Here is a 19,951-nt window from a genome sequence, read left to right as displayed (position 1 = left end):
CTTAGTCAGTTTCTGGGTGGGGGCCACAAGACCAGATGAGTCATTTTACTTATCTGTGTGGTTCTACCTGGTCCATTGGAATTCAGGGTTTGAAAAATAACTCAAACACCAACGTTAGGTTTTATAATAGCAATGTTATCTATAGGAGCAATTGCGGAGGTCAGTGATCTTGTGGACTCTGACTGCATGACTCCTGAGTTATAATTTCTAATCTTGTAGCTAATTTGTTTACTTATTTTTTGAGACAAGGTCTCGCTCTGTCATACAGGCAGAAATGATGTGGCAGGATCTTGGCTCACTGTAAACTACACTTCCTGGGCCCAACTGACGCTCCCCACGAAGCAGGCACGTGCCATCGTGCCCAGCTAATTTTGTTCATTTTTTGTAGAGACAAGGTCTATGCTGCCCAGGCTGGTCTCGAACTCCTGGACTTATGCAATCCTCCCACTTTGGCCTCCCAAAGTGCTGGGATTACAGGCGTGAGCCATTGTGCCCTGCCTAATTTGTCAGTTTAACAAAGGTGTTCTGGTCCCCAGGAAAGCTGGGGGTTTGTTTCATGGAGGAGTTGTTATCTTTGTTTCAAAGTTAATATATAAACTAAATTCCTCACAAAGTTAGTTTGGCCTATGCTCATGAATAAACAAGGGCAGCTTGGAAGTGAGAAGCAAGGTGGAGTTGGTTAGGTCAGATCTCTTTCACTGTCAGAATTTTCTCACTGTTTTAATTTTTCAAAGGCAGTTTCACTCACATGGTAGAAGAGATGGTAGGAACAGACTCACCCCCTTAGGCCCTTTTATAAGGCTCTGCCCTCATGACTTAATTCCCTCCGAAAGGCCCCACCTCTTAATACTACCACGTTGATAATTAAGTTTCAATACAGGAATTTTAGGGGACACATTCAGACCATAACAGAAAATATAGCTCTTTTATTGAAGTCCTCAAAAGTTCTCTCCAGTTTCTGGACCCAAAGTCTTTGACTAAGAAGCAAAAGTTGACACCACTTAATATGTGCTTTTATATGCACATTCTCCATATATTGGTTGAAGCATGGTGAATATACTTTGGAGAAAAGAAAAGGCACTTTATACAACAGTTGATTCCTTCCTGGGGGAAAAAATCTTGCTAAAATAGTCTCAAAGTTTCTGCTGGGCCTTTGTGCTTTCACATAAATTAATGTACAGCTGAGCATCTTGACATGCTCAGGCAGAAAGCAGCAAAATTGCAAATAGGGATTGAGGAAGCTGAATAATGGTGTGCATGATAAAGTGACAAGACTTTGGAGCTCAGGGAATAATCTAGAAGGAAGGAGAGAAGAAAGGAGAAGGCAACCAGAGAAGCTGGAGTAGAGCTGTGTAAGTGTTTGATGGATTATTTTAAGAATGTGTAATATTCAACTTAAAATTGTTTTCTTCATTCCAGCTTGGGCACTGCAGAAGAAGGGTGGGAAGCAGAAGGGAGCCATTCAGCCCCCAATGAGGTGGTGACACCATCAACATTCCCTAGCACATCCCACTGAAATGGACTTCAAGAAGTGTATCCCTCGGGCACTCAGCAAAGATACCTGGAAATTTGCCAAGAAAGAGATGGGAACTCCAGATGTGCACACTGATACCAGGTTTGACAAAGCTGTCAGGGCCAAAAGAATAATGTCCCATACCATATCCACGTGTGATTGTCCAGAAAAACATAATGAGAATGAAGATTCACCGAAATGTGAAAGGAAAATAACATGGGCCCCAAAATCACTGAGCTAAAGGGAAAATTCAAGCTGGGAACTGCTCAAGGCAAACCTGCCTCCCATTCTATTCAAAGTCATCCCTCTGCTGAGATAGATGCATATCTGATTGCCTCTTTTGGAAAGGCTTATCAGAAACTCAAGACTGCAACCATTTGTCTCTCACCTACCTATAACCTGGAAGCCTTCCTCCCTGCTTCAAGTTGTTCTGTTTCTTTCTTACATATAGAGACGCACGTGTTCTCAACTTTGCCAAGATAAACTTTATACATTAATTGAGACTTGTCTCAAACTTTTGGGGTTCACAAAACTACGTACCCGTTACACTTTCTAAAACCTACAGTCAGTGTGGGAGAAGAACTGCTGATACTCGAATACGTCAAATAGTTATAAAACCGCCAAAAACCGTTGTTTTCTCTCAAGCTTTTGGTAAAATGTGCTTCAGGGAAAACACAGGTAAGTGGTTCTGATAAAATCTTAATAAGGACATAATTTTAAAAAGCAATAATGGTAAAAATAAATCCCATTTATTATCTGGTATGTCCCCGGCATTGTGCTAACACAGATAGCTCTACTACCCATGTCAGAGCAACTGAAGCAGATATTACGCTCCTTTTGTAAAGAGATGGAGGCTCAGAGAGATTAAATAGCTCACTCAAAGGCAAACAGCCAGTACAAGGCATGTACGTCTCTCCTCCTGGGGCCGCCGTCTCGGTGATACTATTTAGGGCCACATGTCCCACTGTTCAGCATTCGTATTTACGTACCACTGTTTGGCAAGCGGGGACTCCTGAAGCTCTCTGACCCTGGAAAACGTGTGGCTTGCTTCCCAGAGAAGCGTTTTTAGAACGTGCTCACAGCAGGACACCTCGGAGTGTGCACGCGGAGGGCCTCCCTGTCCTTGAGCCTTTTGGCTGAGACTGGGAGAGCAGAGGAAGCAGGAAGGTGGGATTTGTTTCAAAAGGGCGCGGGAAGGGGACGCTCCACACCGCCTCGCCTCTTAGTGTCCCCGGTCCCGTCACCCGACATGTACAGTGACGACTGCCACGCGAACTACACACCTCGCCGCCGGGGCGGGATCTGGGCGCCCGCCTGGCGCGCGCTCATCTCCTTCCCCGCGAGGCTGGGCTGGACTCCGGCGAGGGGGCGGGCCCCGCGAGCGCCCACCCCCTTTTCTCTGCCCACCTCCCGCCCAGCGGCGCAGGGGGCCGGGCTCCGGCGAGAGGGGTGGGGGCCACGCCGGTGACAGCCGCTCCCCTCCCCTGCTGCCCGCCACGTCCCTCACGTACCACTCGGCAGAGGCGCGGGGAAACGTGGCGCCCGGGCTCTGGCTTCTCTAGCGGGGCTCGGCATGAGGCTGGCGCGGCTGCTTCGCGGAGCCGCCTTGGCAGGCCCGGGCCCGGGGCTGCGCGCCGCCGGCCCCAGCCGCACCTTCAGCTCGGACTCGGGCTCCGGCCCGGCGTCCGAGCGCGGCGTTCCGGGCCAGGTGGACTTCTACGCGCGCTTCTCACCGTCCCCGCTCTCCATGAAGCAGTTTCTGGACTTCGGTGAGTGCGGCCCGTACTTCGGGCCTTTGTGCGCGGTCCCGGGGTGGGGGGAGCTGCGGCCCCTGCCCCAGGCCCGGTCGGCGCCGGCCAGCTCTCGCCTGAGGCGCAGTCCTCCTCAGTGTTTCCGCCCCCAGCGCCTTAGGTGCTTCCTTCCTCCCTTCGAGTGCCGGCGCTGGCTGACTGCGTAAATACCGGTGGGCGTGTGGCTTTGATCGTATTGTTGAAAACAAACCAGCTGGGCCGCGGAATGACCTCCCGCCTTCCGGCGCACGTGTGCAGGTGCGCGCTCGGCCAGGCCCCTTCCGAGGAGGCGCGCCCGCGTGGGAGGCCGAGCGTGGACACCCCCGAGAATCGCTTTTGGATTCCGCGCAGTGATGATGAATGCCCAGTTTTGCATATGATGTTTGCATAGAATTGGCGTGATGATAGGTAAGGCAGGTTGTAACTGGCCCAGGGTTTCTTAGAATGTTTTCCTTGCCAGTGGCGTAAAATTGTTTGCACCAACAGCACATTTCATCATCAGCAAGTAAGTCTTGAGCACGTGTTGAGTGCATGAGGACAGGATGCTGTGAAGTTTACCGGATTATCCTTGTTTTCTCGAGAAGCTGTTAAACAGATTGCAGAAGGAATTGCATAGTTAGGCATTTTAACTTTTACTTCCCATTTACCTATAAAGGCAATGAGGGGAAAAGGGAAAACCTTAATGAATTCATAAAATTTGAGTACAAAGGTTATCTTCTGCATTGTGACTTCTGCATTGAATGATACCTGCATGGTTGACAACTTTGTCTTAAAACTGGTTTACAGTGGCATAATTTTTGGGTCAAAGCCTTAGGTTTTTGTTTTTACTTTAAAACGACCCTAGTTCGACGAAGGGGCGAATTTGGTGGTATTCATAAGTATGCCATGAAACTGTCACAAGCTGTTTTCCTTTAATACCTTGATTTCTACTATTGACAATCTAGTTTTTGCTAACGTTTTCTCTGCTAAAGCAGCAAGAACAGTAAGCTTAAAATACATTACTGGAATCATAAGACCTTTTAGTTTAATATTAAGTGGAGCTGTTTGCCAAAGGACATTCTACAACGATTCTGCTTAGGAAGTGATATGGGATCGTGATATGGGAGTGAAGGGGTCAGGAGACTTTCCAGTAACCAGACAATTAAATAGGACCTACTTGAAGATGGTGCTAACAGGCAGTGGTGGTTTTTGCTTTCTGTTGCTTGAAAGCTTTCCTCTGCACTTACTCTTTTTTCCCATATGTGTGTGTGTGTGTGTATATGTATTTTTTTAATAGAAATGGGGTCTTGCTATGTTGTCCAGGCTGGTCTCAAACTCCTGGGCTCAAGCCATCCTCCCAGCTTGGCCTCCCAAAGTGATTATAGGTGTGAGCCACCACACCTGGACTCCACTTACTCTTTGCTTACGGTAATTAGCATTTGTGGTTCTATATGGAATCAGTGAATCTTCATATGCAAACATCAAAATTTTCCTCTTTTCTTTTTGTTTGAGACAGGGTTTTACTCTGTCACCCAGGCTGGAGTGCAGTGGTGCTATCATAGCTCACTATAACCTCACTTTTTTGCCTGAGCCTCCCAAGGCTAGAACTACAGGCAAGCACAACCACGCCCAGCTGTTTTTTATTTTTTATAAATATGAGGTCTCATTGTGTTGCCCAGGCTGGTCTTGAACCCCTGCGCTCAAACAGTCCTAAAGCCTCGGCCTCGCAAAGTGCTGGGGTTATAGGCATGAACCACTGTGCCTGGCCCCCTGTTTTTTATTTATTTTTTTAAGGCTAGTCAACTGAAGCAGTGGGAGTGGAGAAGGAACAAAGAAATCTGTAACTGGTCGTAATCAATTAGTCGTAAATACCACTGCATTCAGACCACCTTAAAGTTTCTGTTTCTTAGACAGACATTAACTCTTTTTAAACCTAGAGTTAGAAAACAGATTTTCTAAATGATAGGAGCAACAGGGTGTACAGGCTAGACTTTTCCAGGTTCTGCTGTTAATTTTATAAAGCCTTGCTCAGAAATGCTCAGTTTACCCAACTTCTAAAATGGGTCATCACTATAAGGATGCAAGTTAGGGAGACAGGGTTATCGTAATTGCTGTACAGAGCCATTGGAATGTCAGTAATTGGAATGTCATAACTCTGGAGACTGGGTTATCTCATCCAACACCTCCCACTGGCGGGGATATCTTTGCCTTCTATTCCCTGCCCCATCGTGGTGATTCTACCCCTCTGGCCTTGCCAGGTAACTGCCTCTCATTTCTCCCTGCCTCTTGCCTTCGGTTTCCTTATGGCTTTTACTTACTGCTTTACCCATCATGTTTGGTTTCAGGATCAGTGAATGCTTGTGAAAAGACCTCATTTATGTTTCTGCGGCAAGAGTTGCCTGTCAGACTGGCAAATATAATGAAAGAAATAAGTCTCCTTCCAGATAATCTTCTCAGAACACCATCCGTTCAATTGGTACAAAGCTGGTAAGATTCTCATCTTGTGTTTGCAATTTGATGGAGTTGTGGACTCTATTCAAGGTTACGGCAAGTGCTTTTTTTACTCTTCAGTGGAATCTTTTTTTGTTTTTTTTGAGAGGGAGTCCTGCTCTTAAGCCAGGCTGGAGTGCAGTGGCGCAATCTCAGCTCACTGCAACCTCCAACTCACTGGTTCAGGCAATTCTCCTGCCTCAGCCTCCCGAGTAACTGGGATTACAGGCATGTGCCAACATGCCCAACTAATTTTTGTATTTTTACTAGAGACAGGGTTTCACCATGTTGGCCAGGATGATCTCGATCTCCTGACCTCGTGATCCACCTGCCTTGGCCTCCCAAAGTATTGGGATTACAGGCATGAGCCACCTTGCCTGGCCAGAATCTTGAGGTAGTAGCAGTATTCTCCTTTTTTTGGCTGGGGGCAGGTGGGGGCAATGTATTTGGGCTTGTGCCCTGAATCCTGGACTCTACAACTCCTTGATTTTGAGAAAACCAATCAGAACTGCACTGAAATACAGATGCTAAATTTAGGATTTATGTTAGTATATCTGCAAGGATATTATGAGAAAAATGTCTACAATTTGTTGATGACTAGGTATTTATGTATATTGCCTTTAATTAACAACCTTGCACAGTAGGTATGAGTCCATTTTATTCATTGTTGTTATTTTTATTTATTTATGTATTTTTTTTTAAATGGAGTCTTCCTCTGTCACCGAGGCTGGAGTGCATGATCTTGGCTCACTGCAACCTCTGCCTCCTGGGTTCAAGCGATTCTCCTGCCTCAGCCTCCAGAGGAGCTGGATACAGGCACCTGCTACCACACCCGGCTAATGTTTGTATTTTTAGTAGAGACAGAGGTTTCACCATGTTGGCCAGGCTGGTCTCAAACTCCTGACCTCAGGTGATCCTCCCACCTCGGCTTCCCAAAGTGCTGGGATTACAGGCGTGAGCCACCACTCCTAGCCTGTTTGCTTATTTTTTTGAGACAGGTTCTTACTCTTACTCTGTCACCCAGGTTGGAGTGCAGTGGCGATCACAGCTCAGTTCACTGCAACCTCCACCTCCCTGGCTCAGGTGATCCTCCCACCTCAGCCTCCTGAGTAGCTGAAACCACAAGCCCGTGCCACGCCCAGCTAATTTTTGTATTTTTTAGCGGAGATGGGGTTTTTCCATGTTGCCTAGACTGGCCTCATACTCCGGAGTTCAAGGGATTTGCCCACCTGGGCCTCTCAAAGTGCAGGGATTGTGGGCATGAGCCATTGTGCCCAGCCTGTTTATTATTTTTAAAATGAATTTATTTTCTTTTTAGAGACAGGGTCTCCGTCACCCAGGCTAGAGTGCAGTAGTTTGATCGTGGCTCACTGCAGTCTTGACCTCCTGGGCTCAAGAGATCCTACAGCCTTAGCCTCCCAAGCAGCTGGGACCACAGCCATGCGCCACCATACCTGACGAATTCTTTTATTTTTTGTAGAGATGGGGTCTCACTTTTTTGCCCAGACAGGTTGTGAACTCCTGGGCTCAAGCAGTCCTCTGACCTTGGCGTCCCAAAGTGTTGGGAATACAGACATGAGTCTGCACCTGGCAGGTTAACTCTGTTTTACAGATGAGGATGCTGAGGCACATAAAGGTTAAATCTTTTGCATAAGGCAGTACCATTGATAGTGGAGTTGGGATTCAAACCCCCATTTGTCCATCTCTGCTATACTATTTTATAATCAGAACAATGAAATATATGAAAGGGTATATGTATTTTTAATAAACTGTATTTATTGAAGGGTATCTTTTTATACATTACAAAAGTTAAAATGTTTATTTTTCTGTTTTGAAACAATTAGAAGTTTTTGGAATTGTGTAGAAAAAGTGTGATCTATTCCCAAAGATGAGTAGAGATATTAAGGGTATACACTCATGGAGCCACCTGTATACAGCCTTTGTTAATGTTACTGCTTTAAGTGTTGTTCTTTTAAGCACTATACACTTCAAATAAATGAGCTGCCCAGAGTTAAGTCTTAAATGGAAGAAGTTTAGCTGCAGGGCATTTCCCAGTTATGATTCATGGAGATTCAAGTTTTCTTTTTGTAGGTATTATAGTGTATGGGAGAAGTTGATCTAATCTCGATTAAAAAAAACAAAAGAAGTATGATTGCTATATATATGATAATCAGATGCTATCTAGTCCAAGTATGGAATAGTTATAAGTGTGGATTAAATGGGAAGCATTTGTTTAGGAATTATGATGGGATATAAAGGAGAAAATATAATATTCCATGGAAGATTTTTCCTGTTTTTAAAAAATTCTTCATTAGAAGTAGAATATGCTGCTTTTTGAAGCTTATCAGTCATGAAGTCTGATCGGTATCTGATGTAGGTACTCAGCTATCTCTTGGATGGAGAGCGTAGTTGTTCTTACCAATTAAGAGGAAATTAAGGGTTAAAGCAAAGCAGCAGCTGCTATCGGAATCCCTTAACTTTGGAATGCATTAAGACATACTGCTTGTCAGAAACAGCTTTCCAAACCAACAGATGGAATTACAGGTTTTTAAAGCACTTTCATTGCTCCTAGATGCCTGTTAAGTTAGGGCAGTTGCAGATTAAGTGCTTACAGCTAATAGTTCCCTTACACTGTCAAAGAAAGTAATTCAGTAATAGCAAGTTATTTTTAGCTCTGGCCTGGCAGTGCCATTGTACTTGCCTGCAAGACCATCAGAAACTCATTTGGCCTTCTTTATTTTGCTCATTTCTTAACAGATGCTTTGATACCTTGAATTATTAGATGAATTTAAAATCTACATTTTTATGACTTTTGTATTTTTTGTTCAGTTTAAAAGAACCATATAGTAGATTATAGGCTATTAATAAATACTTGTTAGTTGGACATAAACATGTAAAATGAAGGTTTTAAAGCATAGATATTTAAGATAGAGTCTCAGAGCAAGAGAGGCTGTCCTCCTTTTACCGATAATAAGACAAATTAAGTCATTTGCCCAAGATCACATAGTTATTGGTGACAGAGTCAGATCTCAGCATAATCAGTGTGTATACTGTAATGTACAGTGGTAAATTAAAAAAAAAACATTAAAAGCCATTTTAGGCTGTAGAACTTAGAATAGAAAATCTTAAAATTCTTAAACTTGACCTATGCTTTTAGGAGAAAATATGTACCTTCTACTATTTGTTCCCAGCACTTTGCTAGAATGTGCATGGGTGTAAAAATTCTACTTCAACCATAATTTATAGCAGTACTCTAAATTAAAAAATATAAAATGCCAAAAATAGCTATTGAGCTAAGTTTCATGATATTGAACTTTCAGAATATAAAAGAATGAACTTATCCTGTTGATCTGCATTTTAGGTATATCCAGAGTCTTCAGGAGCTTCTAGATTTTAAGGACAAAAGTGCTGAGGATGCTAAAGCTGTTTATGAGTAAGTTCACTATTTTGACCCTATTCTTAAACCTATTATTAGGTCATTTTGGGGAAATTGATTAACTTTTAGGTTTCTGCTACTTTACAACATGTGATATATGTGACTATAGCAGCCCATACAGGCAGGACAAATTACCTAATCATTATAAAATTTGACTAGGCATAAGAAATGCTTTGCGGTCCTCTTTAACAAAAGACAAAGTTCGGGTGTGATGATCAATGGAAATGTAGGTGTGGCCTCAGTGGCAGTTGGACTGTTAACCTGAAGGGTGCATGCTCTTTCTAATGGACAGCCACCTTCAGCCCCAGCTGATCTTTGCCATGTTAAAATACTGCCCATATCATCTGATTGTTTTCTGATTTTAAAGGAAAGCTACAAGTCTAGATTTGTAATGTAAAATCTCTTGCTTTTGAAAGATTGGCAGCTAATTAAAACATTTTTTAAAACATAGAAGGCCTATAAAACATGGTTGCAGGTTTCTAGTTTATTCTCTATGGCCTGTAAGATGATGTAAGTAATATGACAAGTTTAATAACCCATATACCGGAATTGGTAGACCAAAGTATTTGCCTTATGCAGCTACCTGCTTACTGCAGTGAAGGGCACCGGCAATGTAATGACCATCTCTTGTCCTCAGTTAGTTACACATGTTTTTTGGACTGTCTTTAAAGGGAACAGTAACACTTCATTTTTTTAAACATGATTTTAATCTGAAAATAACGTTCAGCAAGAGTTTACTCCTTGCTTAGGTATTGAGCAGACTTTACATGAATGATGTTTTTTAATCTTTAAAACAATTCATTGAAATAATGCTGTTTGTGCACAAAGAGGTCATGTAGCTTAAGGTTACATAGTTAGCACATGGTACAATCCAAGCAGCCTTACTTTAGAAGTAAACATGCTATAGAGCCTTCTGAAAACAGTTGTTCAGAGCTGTGGAAAATAAGTAGTCAAGCAGAATAATACAGATTTGTGTTTCTTATAAGAAAAAAAAATAAAGGAATAACTAGAAGAGTTTTGTTGTTTGTATTTTGGTTTAACAGTCTTGTTTTGAAGCTTATTACTAACTAGGAATTCCAAAAATGTTTTAAGCAGTGGAAACATCATTGGAATAAGTTAATAGTACTCAGGATGATGACTTTGAATAGGAAAGCACTCATTTGGAAGTGTAAATTCAGATGGGTTATGTTAGAACATTGGTTTTGTTACTGCATAATTAAGACTTCTTGGGCCTGGCACAGTGGCTTATGCTGGTAATCCCAGCACTTTGGGAGGCCGAGGTGGGCAGATCGTCTGAGGTCGGGAGTTCGAGACTGGCCTGACCAACATGGAGGAACCCCATCTCTACTAAAAATACAAAATTAGCCAAGCGTGGTGGTGCATGCCCGTAATCTCAGCTACTGAGGAAGGCTGAGGCAGTAGAATCGCTTGAACTTGGGAGGCGGAGGTTGCAGTGAGCCAAGATTGCGTGATTCACTCCAGCCTGGGGAAAAAGAGCGAAACTCCATCTCAGAAAAAGAAAAAAAGATTTCTTTTCTCTTTTATCTTTTATTTAGTTCTTTAACCATGCAATGTCTTCTAAGTGACAGAAATGGGAAGTCTACTAGATGATTTGAAGATTTGTCTTTTAATATAATTGTTGACTTTTCCTCTCGCATTTTATAAACTCATAGGATAAATGAAATGAGAATTCTTTTTCTGTTTTTCTGTCCTAAGTGTTTCCTTCTCTCTTTGAACCCTAGGGAATAGTTCTAAAACAGGCAGGCTTTATTGGCTCATTCATCTTGATTCCTTGCAGAGCAGAGCAGGTGTTCCCTAGAGGCAAGTGCTTTGTCTTCTCCTATGCAGAATATCTCTGGAATACCATCCTTTTAGCAAGTGCTCAGATGACCTTAGTTGATAGCAGTTAAAGCCATTAACATTTTTAGGATTATGTTTTGTCACAGCCTTACTCTTAGGAAACCAAGAAAATAATTACATTTTGAAAGTTTTATTTTGGTCGTTATTTTATTTGGAGGTCGTTATACTTCCATAGATTTGGTATATTTGATGATTTGAAATACATTTAAATAAGTATAGGAAAACATGAACTGATTTTCCTTTTAGTAAATTAGGGATTTTTGTCTAGCATAGTTGTTAAACTTATATTTTTGTATTAAGTTTACTTGTCAAAATATTTAGCTGTTTTGACAGATGGGTTTGTTTAGCTTTACAGATACTGTGATACGGATCAGAAACCGACACAATGATGTCATTCCCACAATGGCCCAGGGTGTGATTGAATACAAGGAGAGCTTTGGGGTGGATCCTGTCACCAGCCAGAATGTTCAGTACTTTTTGGATCGATTCTACATGAGTCGCATTTCAATTAGAATGTTACTCAATCAGCACTGTAAGTGTCCTGAGTCAAGAGAAGCAGCTAAATGAGATGTGTTGGCATATTTTAAATGTATTTAGGAAACTTCTGTTTAGGTAGAAAATTTAGTTTTACCTTTTGGCTAATTAAGAGAAGTAAATAGACTGCCATCAAGAAAGGTATTTTTATTGAATGTAAAATACTGTGTTTATCCTAAAGGCAAATATTTGTTCTACTGTTTGGTACAATTTAAACACTATTCAGATTTGGAAAAGAGCATTAGGTAGTTTAGCTTATTTTGTTGGTTTTGTCTTTTTGGATAGCTTTATTGTTTGGGGGAAAAGGCAAAGGAAGTCCGTCTCATCGAAAACACATTGGAAGCATAAATCCAAACTGCAATGTAGTTGAAGTTATTAAAGGTAAATACTGACATTTCTCCTTGCAAAAAAGATACAAAAATCAAAGTTACTATTATTTCTTACTATTAAACAACTAATTGTATCATGAGATAAAATGGTAGGCACAAATGCATGGGTTTGAAAATAACCTTATAGTATTATTTGTGCATTATGTATAGGATGACTATTTTATTGATAGAATTATAGATAGGCAAAGTTTGGTGATACCATAGAGGATATCTTTTTTGTTTTGTTTTGTTTGAGACAGTCTCACTCTGTTGCCCAGGCTGGAGTGCAGTGGTGCGATCTCAGCTCACTGTAGCCTCTGCCTCCTGAGTTCAAGCGATTGTCTTGCCTCAGCCTCCCCAGTAGCTGGAGTTACAGATGCTCAACATTACGCCTGGCTAATTTTTGTATCTTTAGTGCAGACAGGGTTTTACCATGTTGGCCAGGCTGGTCTGGAACTCCTGCCTGCCTCGGCTTCCCGAAGAGCTGAGATTACAGGCATGAGCCACTGAGCCCAGCTGAGGGTATCTTTCACTTAAAAAAGATTTCAAGCCTCTGCTCCCCTGTTTCTAATTTCTTACACTGTGAGCAGTAATTCATAACAGGTTGGTTTGAATCGTTTCACACTTTTTTCTATTTATACCACTTGTACACATACACAATTGATATTGGCCTTACATTGTTGTTTTTAGAAAATGAGGTGCTCTGTGATTTTTCTACAAGTTTGCAGACATCTTGCTGTTCAGTACATCTGGATATACCCCAAGGTTTTGAATGGCTTTATGGAATGTATCAGTATGTATTAATTCATTTGCCTGTTGGCGTACACTTAGGTTGTTTTAATTTTTTTGTTACCACCAATACTAGCAGTTCTGCTGTGAACATCCTTAAATACATGCTTACTTTTGCTAGTATTTTAGAGGGTAAGATTCCTAGAATTAAAAACATTTAAATGCATATAAAATTTTGGTATCTCTAAAAAGGTATCAAACAATGGATAAGAGTATTTCCTAACCAACTCTTAAGTTTTGTTATATAGATAGGAAATATTTTCTTCAACCTGTTATGTTTCTTTTTTGCATTGTCGTTGGTGTCTTTTTAGTATATACACATTTACTTTTTTTAGTTATATTTGTCATTTATTGTTTATGGCTATTCAGCTTTGTCATGTCACACTTAGACTTTCCCTGGGCCAGGTGCAGTGGCTTATGCCTATAATCCCAGCACTTTGGGAGGCTGAGGCGGGTGGGTCACCTGAGGTCAGAAGTTCGAGACCAGCCTGGCCAACATGGTGAAACCCCACCTGTACTGAAAATTCAGAAATTACCTGGGTGTGGTGACACATGCCTTTGTAGTCCCAGCTACTTGGGAGGCTGAGGCAGGAGAATCACTTGAACCGGGGAGGTGGAGGCTGCACTGAGCTGAGATAGCGCCACTACACTCCAGCCTGGTTGACTGAGACTCTGTCTCAAAAAAAAAAAAAAAAAGAAAGACTTTACCTGGTTGGGGGCCTTGAGCCCAGGAGCTGGAGACAAACCTGAGCAATATAGCAAGACCATGTCTCCACCAAAAAAAAAAAAGCAGAGACTTTCCCTAAACTATCAAAGTATATTTTCTTCTATAGAGAGTTTAAGACTTTCATTTGTCAATACTATTGCCATCTTAATGCATGAAAGGGAAGTATATTTATTAAATCCTTTTTTGTTTTGTTTTGATTCGCACTAGATGGCTATGAAAATGCTAGGCGTCTGTGTGATTTGTATTATATTAACTCTCCCGAACTAGAACTTGGAGAACTAAATGGTAAGCCTGATGTTGTCTTTTTCTCAGTGATTAGTGCTTTGATTACTTGATAAGGGATAAGAATTTAAATGTTTTAATGGAAGATGACTTTTTCATCAAATTCATTGGATATGAAGGCTAAAGGATAGTAATCATGTAAAAAGTGTATCTATAAATATATATGTAATGTAGTCAGATTCTTAATGAAAAAATTTGGCTTATTGTGCCTCATTTTCTTTATTTTTAATTGATAACTTTGATTCTTTGCTTATTTTTTATTTTCTGTTTAGTCATAGAAAAAAATGATGCCAAGAAAGTTACATTTGACTTTTACATGCACTTCAATAATGTAAGACTTACCCTTTTTCTACTTCCTGAGTTATAAATAATTTTCTGTTGTTGAGGACATAGAAAGACTGGGGTTGTAAAAGAGGAAAGAAAGATACTCATCTATTTGAGAATGTGTTTGTCTCTGATGGTTTTCTTTTTACCCTGATGAGTGCCTTTTAGATAAAAAGGGTTTGGATGCCTTGAAGGGGGATTGATGAGTCTCTTTTTCCTGAAGGCATGGTAGTTTGATAGAGAAAAACATTTCCTAGGATGACACTTCAAGAAGGTGTGGTGGAAAGAATAAAATGAAATAGGCTTTTACTGAGCTGTATTCTGGACCTTAGAGTGAGAGAGCAGTGAAGTTATGCAATTGAAAATAGCAATGCCTGGTGGTTTTCTAAAGCCATATTATCTCTTTTGAGCCATGATGGTAGCATAGCATTTGGTAAATAACAATCACAATGTACAAGTGATAGTTTGCAAACCTGAACTGCTGTGAGCAATTTCCAGATGTCCCATTCTTGTTCCCAAGGGGGAGTTTATTCAGAGGAAGGTCTGATTTATTGGTTGAATTAGAATTCTAAGATATCATGAGTCTTAATCATTTGTTCTACTAAATGTCTGTTTTACACACACCCCTGTCACCACCCCCAGTGGGGCTCCTGTTAAGTGTTTAAATGTAGAATTAATTACTGTCTCGAGAAATTGATGCTAGCTCATATTTTTTTATTTAGCTTTATATCCATTGAAATGCCTGAAACAAACAATATTCCGCCCAGGTGAAACATTTTGAAAATGACTTAAAGAATGTATGGGCTGGGCGCGGTGGCTCACGTCTGTAATCCCAGCACTTTGGGAAGCCGAGGAGGGCGGCTCACAAGGTCAAGAATTTGAGACAAGCCTGGGCCAATATGGTGAAACCCCATCTCTACTAAAAATAGAAAAATCAGCCAGGCGTGGTGGTGGGTGCCTGTAATCCCAGCTATTCGGGAGGCTGAGGTAGGAGAATTGCTTGAACCCGGGAGGCAGAGGTTGCAGTGAGCTGAGATTGCGCCACTGCACTCCAGGCTGGGCGACAGAGCAAGACTCTGTCTCAAAAAAAAAAAAAAAAGAAGAATATATGCATGTGAATTGGACTGTGGAATTTATGGACTTTAACACTTCTCTATTTGGAAAGTAAAATTCCTACCCAACAGTTGAGCGATCTTTAAAAAGACTTTACCATCCTAGAGAAAAATGGTTGCATGGGTTGGTTCGCTTGTTACACAAGATTCTGAGAAGTGACCACAGGGCTCTTGTCATCGTGAGTTGTAAATACTTGTGGGTATGGGTTCAAACACTAATACATTGAAGAAATGGTGTGGCAGTTCTCTCCCAGATTATACTGTCCTCCGTAGTTAATGTTTTCTTTTCATCACTACACCGTTTATTCTTAAAAATGCTTTAAAGCACATCTCTCTGTACTTTCATATTTTTCTCTTCTGCTCTGTAGCAAAATCACCAGGACAGCCAATACAAGTGGTTTATGTACCATCCCATCTCTATCACATGGTGTTTGAACTTTTCAAGGTTCGTAAAATAGTATTACATAACCTTTACCAGTACTTTCCTGAGGTTAGGAATCTGCTCTGAAAGCCAAATATTCTACTAGGTTCTCCTATTAAGAAGTGCCATTTCATGTCAGTATCATATCACATTGCTGGAGATCAGCCTTTTATCAACACAGGGAGACACCTTCATGTGGTAGTGAGCTCAGACTATGGAGTCAGAAAGACCTGGGTTTGAATCCCAATTATGGCACTTAATATGTGTGTGACCGTGGGCAAGTCACTCAACCTCTCTGAGCCTCAGTTTCCTTTTCTGTAAAACAAAAATACTGTCCAGGATTGTTTATGACAATTGGGAATAACATACTAAGTGTCCAGTACAGTGGCAACATATTACATATAGATGTTCAATAAAGTTATCTTTACATTTTTAAACAATATTTAGACGAGTGATTCTCAACTTGCTGCCCTCAGAGGACCAGAATTCTTTTTTTGGTCTGGCTTTTCTTGGGAGAGGGAGGTCATTTATATTGACTTACAGAGTTTCTGCTGTTATCTTTGCTCTTTACAACAAATTTTGAAAACAAATTATGCTAGTAATATTGAGAGTATCTTTTTTCCCCGCCCGTGATACTTGCTGGTTGACAGGAAAATGGGTGAGGAGTGAGGGGCACAGGTCCTGGTGGGTGAAAACGGTTGCCCTCCATCAGAAGCTTGTAGTCTCTCTTTAGTTCTGTTTCATCAGCCAGCAGCAAACTAGAAGAGAGAGGGGGTGGCTGTCAATCTGATAATGTAAAGGAAAAGTGCACTGAAACACAGAAAAACTGACCGAATGTCTTAGAACACCACCAAAATGTTCTTTAAGACAGCAAAAATGTATTTAATACCTTACAAAATCTTTTCAAAAATATTTATTTTATTTTTTGTAGCATTGAGGTCTCACTCTGTTACCCAGGCTGCCCTTGAACTCCTGGCCTCAAGCAGTCGTGCCTTGGATTCCCAGTGTTGAGATTACAGGCATAAACCACTGCACCTAGCCCCAAAATCTTTTTATCCAAGTTGTTAAACAAGTAGTGATGGGCACTTAAAGTATTAACATGAATTTTTTCCTTGAAATTCCAGTGGCATAAAGATCTTGTGCCCAATGATTGAGGCATTCCATATAATATTACATATTGTACATAATGTCAGTAATAATGGCTTTCACCTGAAACCTAATCTTAAACTGCCTTTGATGGAAATGATGGAATCTCCTCCATAAGGGGACTCAATCGCAATTACTGTGCCAGGGCCACACACACTTACTGCCAAATTCAGATGCTTTTTTAGTTACATCTAGTTTGTATCATTTTCTACTGCAATGCTGAATGTCATGATATTGTTCAAGGCTTCTGATATGTTGGCACTGTGTACCCTATTTCCTTTAGAAAGTAGTCAAAGCAGCTTTACAGTGTGAGTACCCTTAATTTCAAGCTAGAGATAAAGGGATTCATTGCTTCATCAAATACGACCATCGCTCTTACTACTATATGAAAAAAAATTATTTTCCTTTAAAGAAATTTTTGACAGTTTTTTAAATAGTTCTGAAAATAGAGCTGAAACTACATTTTCAAAAATGTTTTGCCCATCATTTACTAAAATTATAAAAGTGTTTGAATAGAGTTTTCTACTTTAATGTAACTAGTTTAAAGTGTTTTGAAGTCTGACTTTGGAAAATATGCAGAATTTAGTTGGAATCTTTAGGTCAGAATATCCTTTAGATCCCCCCCCCAAATTGACTCCATTAAAAAAAAAAAACTTTAAATGTGGTTATAAGAATTGTGGTTCTTTGGCATATTTTCATCAAATTTAAAAACTTCAAATAGTGCATATGTACTTGAAAATTATACTTTGCCCTTTCTAAAAAGCTGTATTTTTAATACAACCCTAATGTGTTTCAGAACGCAATGAGAGCCACTATGGAACACCATGCCAACAGAGGTGTTTACCCCCCTATTCAAGTTCATGTCACGCTGGGTAATGAGGATTTGACTGTGAAGGTAAATGTGTTTGGTGGTTTTTTTTTTTGTAATTGATGTACAGACATGCAAAGGTAACCATACACGTAATTTTTAAAAGACATAATCTCTCAGTGGAAAAGAATCTTGTCTGTAATAGATAATAAGCACATTGCTTCATTGAACTGGTGGATTATAGTTACTCCTTGAATCTTTTCTAGTCTGGTTCCCCGTCCAGGTGATTCAAGTTAAAATAAATCTTGGAGATAGACAATTTATCATGAATATCTCTTTGATAAGATCTAAAATATTTGGATAGTTGCAGTATTATGGCAATAGTATTTAATATATAATTTAAACATTTTAAAACGATGCTTTTTAATCTAGGTTGTTTCATTTGATTCTCATAATGCAGGTAATTTTATCCTCACTCACAGGTGGGTGACTAAGACATGGTGATTAGCTCAGGATCACACAGGGCATTAATACCATGGGACATGATATCCAGTCTTCTGTCCCCAGGACTAGACCTTTTCTATTACGTTGTTCAGGTGGCTCAGTTTCTTCTTTTAAATTTTATTAAAAATTGTTTTCTGTCACTCAGGCTGGAGTGCAGTGGTATGATCATTGCTCACTGTGACCTGGAACTCCTGGGCTCAAGCGATCCTCCTCCCATAGCTTCCAGAGTAACTGGGACTGCAGGCTGCAGGCATGCAAGCCTGGCTAATTAAAGTAATTTTGGGGGGTAGAGACTAGGTCTTACTGTTGCCCAGGCTGATCTCAAAACCCCTGGTCTCAAGTGATCCTCCCACCTTGGCCTCCCAAAGCACTAGTATTACAGGTGTGAGCCACTGTGCCTGGCACTAGTTTCTTAAGAGTATGATAGTGTTTTTCTGTTTTAATAATCACTAAAAATTTATATTAAAGTAATAAATGCAGAGACTATAAAAAATCAAATGTGTCAGTTCCTGGCCCTTTGTGGGCCTCATTACTCCAAGTTACTCAGAGATTCCTAGTCTTTCTTTTTTCAAGATGGAGTCTCGCTCTGTCACCCAGGGTGGAATGCAGTAGTATGATCTTGGCCCACTGCAACCTTTGCCTCCCGGGTTCAAGCGATTCTCCTGCCTCAGCCTCCCAAGTAGCTGGGATAACAGGCATCCGCCACCACGCCTAGCTAATTTTTTGTTTTTTAGTAGAGATGGGGTTTCACCACATTGGCCAGGCTGGTCTCGAACTCCTGACCTTGAGTTGTCCTCCTGCCTCAGCCACCCAAAGTGCTGGGATTACAGGCATGAGCTACTGCGCCTGGCCTAATGTTTACATTTTAAACAGTAAATATTACCTTTCTGTTATAGTAGTTGAGGAGTTAGCTCTCTTTGATAGAGCACCTGCTCCCCTCCCCTAGCCCAAGGGCCACTTTCCCTATACTATTATCCCAATATTTAAGTTTGTATATGAAATTCAAAGTTGAGAATAATCATCTTGCAAAAGTTTGAAGGCATCCATTGTTCCTTTTTTTAAAAGGTACAATTCAGTGACATTCATAAGGTTATTCAAGTATTGCCGCTGTCTCATTCTAGAACATTTTCAACAGTCCTAAGAAAAAATCCAGTACTCCGTCAGGCACAGCGGCTCATGCGTGTAATCCCGGCACTTTGGGAGGCCAAGGCGGGCAGATTGCCTGAGGTCAGGCATTTAAGACCAGCCTGGCCAACATGGTGAAACCCCATCTCTACAAAAAAATACAAAAAATTAGCTGGGCATAGTGGCAGGCGCCTGTAATCCCAGCTATTCAGGAGGCTGAGACATGAGAATCGCTTGAACCCAGGAGGCAGAGGTTACAGTGAGCCAAGATCGCACCACTGCACTCCAGCCTGGGTGACAGAGCAAGACTCTGTCTCAAAAAAAGAAAAAAAGGAAAATACCAGTACCCATGAAGTCACTTCTCATTTTTCTCTCTTCTAGCCCTTGGCAACCACTAATCTATTTTCTGTTTGTGTATTTCTCTTTCTGGACATTTTATATAAACTTAATCATGCAGTATGTGGTCTTCTGTTACTGACTTCTTTCACTTACTATAATGTTATAGTATGCATTTGTACTTCATTCCTTTTTATGACTGAATGATGTTTTGTTATATGGATATAACACATTTGGGTTATGCATTCATCAGTTGATAGACATTTGGTTCCTTTCTATTTTTTGGTTATTATAAGTAATACGGCTGTGAACATTTGTGTACAAATTATTGTGTGAACATGTGTTTCAGTTATCTTATGTATATACCTAGGAATTGAATTGCTGAATTATAGGAAACTCTTTAACTT

The 19,951-nt window shown here is 40.8% G+C and overlaps 1 protein-coding gene and 1 long non-coding RNA gene across 10 annotated transcripts in view; one reads left to right on the top strand and one right to left on the bottom strand.

The window, feature by feature from the left end:
- The window catches only part of LOC117094855, a 43,748-nt gene extending 40,581 nt beyond the window's left edge, over positions 1-3,167 (bottom strand). For 2 of the 3 annotated variants that reach the window (XR_004441706.1, XR_004441705.1), the window contains exon 1: positions 3,025-3,155. This is a non-coding gene — a long non-coding RNA (uncharacterized LOC117094855). Of the gene's footprint in view, positions 1-2,502; positions 2,656-3,024 lie in introns of all 3 variants that reach the window. The other variant, XR_004441707.1, reaches the window with a different exon arrangement.
- PDK1 (pyruvate dehydrogenase kinase 1) overlaps positions 2,917-19,951 on the top strand; it is an 84,019-nt gene continuing 66,984 nt past the window's right edge. For 4 of the 7 annotated variants that reach the window (XR_004441702.1, XR_004441701.1, XR_004441703.1 and 1 more), the window contains exons 1-8: positions 2,917-3,282; positions 5,628-5,769; positions 9,134-9,205; positions 11,416-11,600; positions 11,888-11,983; positions 13,694-13,771; positions 15,573-15,649; positions 17,568-17,666. Coding sequence is in view for 4 of the 7 variants with exons in the window: in XM_033231118.1 (XP_033087009.1) it covers positions 3,087-3,282; positions 5,628-5,769; positions 9,134-9,205; positions 11,416-11,600; positions 11,888-11,983; positions 13,694-13,771; positions 15,573-15,649; positions 17,568-17,666 (945 nt within the window). In the remaining 3 variants the exon portion in view is untranslated. Of the gene's footprint in view, positions 3,283-3,581; positions 3,712-5,627; positions 5,770-9,133; positions 9,206-11,415; positions 11,601-11,887; positions 11,984-13,693; positions 13,772-15,572; positions 15,650-17,567; positions 17,667-19,951 lie in introns of those variants that run through there. The other 3 variants (XM_033231123.1, XM_033231122.1, XM_033231121.1) reach the window with 3 other exon arrangements.

The sequence above is a fragment of the Trachypithecus francoisi genome, unplaced genomic scaffold, assembly GCF_009764315.1.
Source record: "Trachypithecus francoisi isolate TF-2019V2 unplaced genomic scaffold, Tfra_2.0 Lachesis_group13, whole genome shotgun sequence".
In the NCBI taxonomy this organism is placed as follows: Eukaryota; Metazoa; Chordata; class Mammalia; order Primates; family Cercopithecidae; genus Trachypithecus; species Trachypithecus francoisi.
The sequence above is the reverse complement of the archived record's forward strand: the minus strand, read 5'-3'. Positions and strand labels throughout refer to the sequence as shown.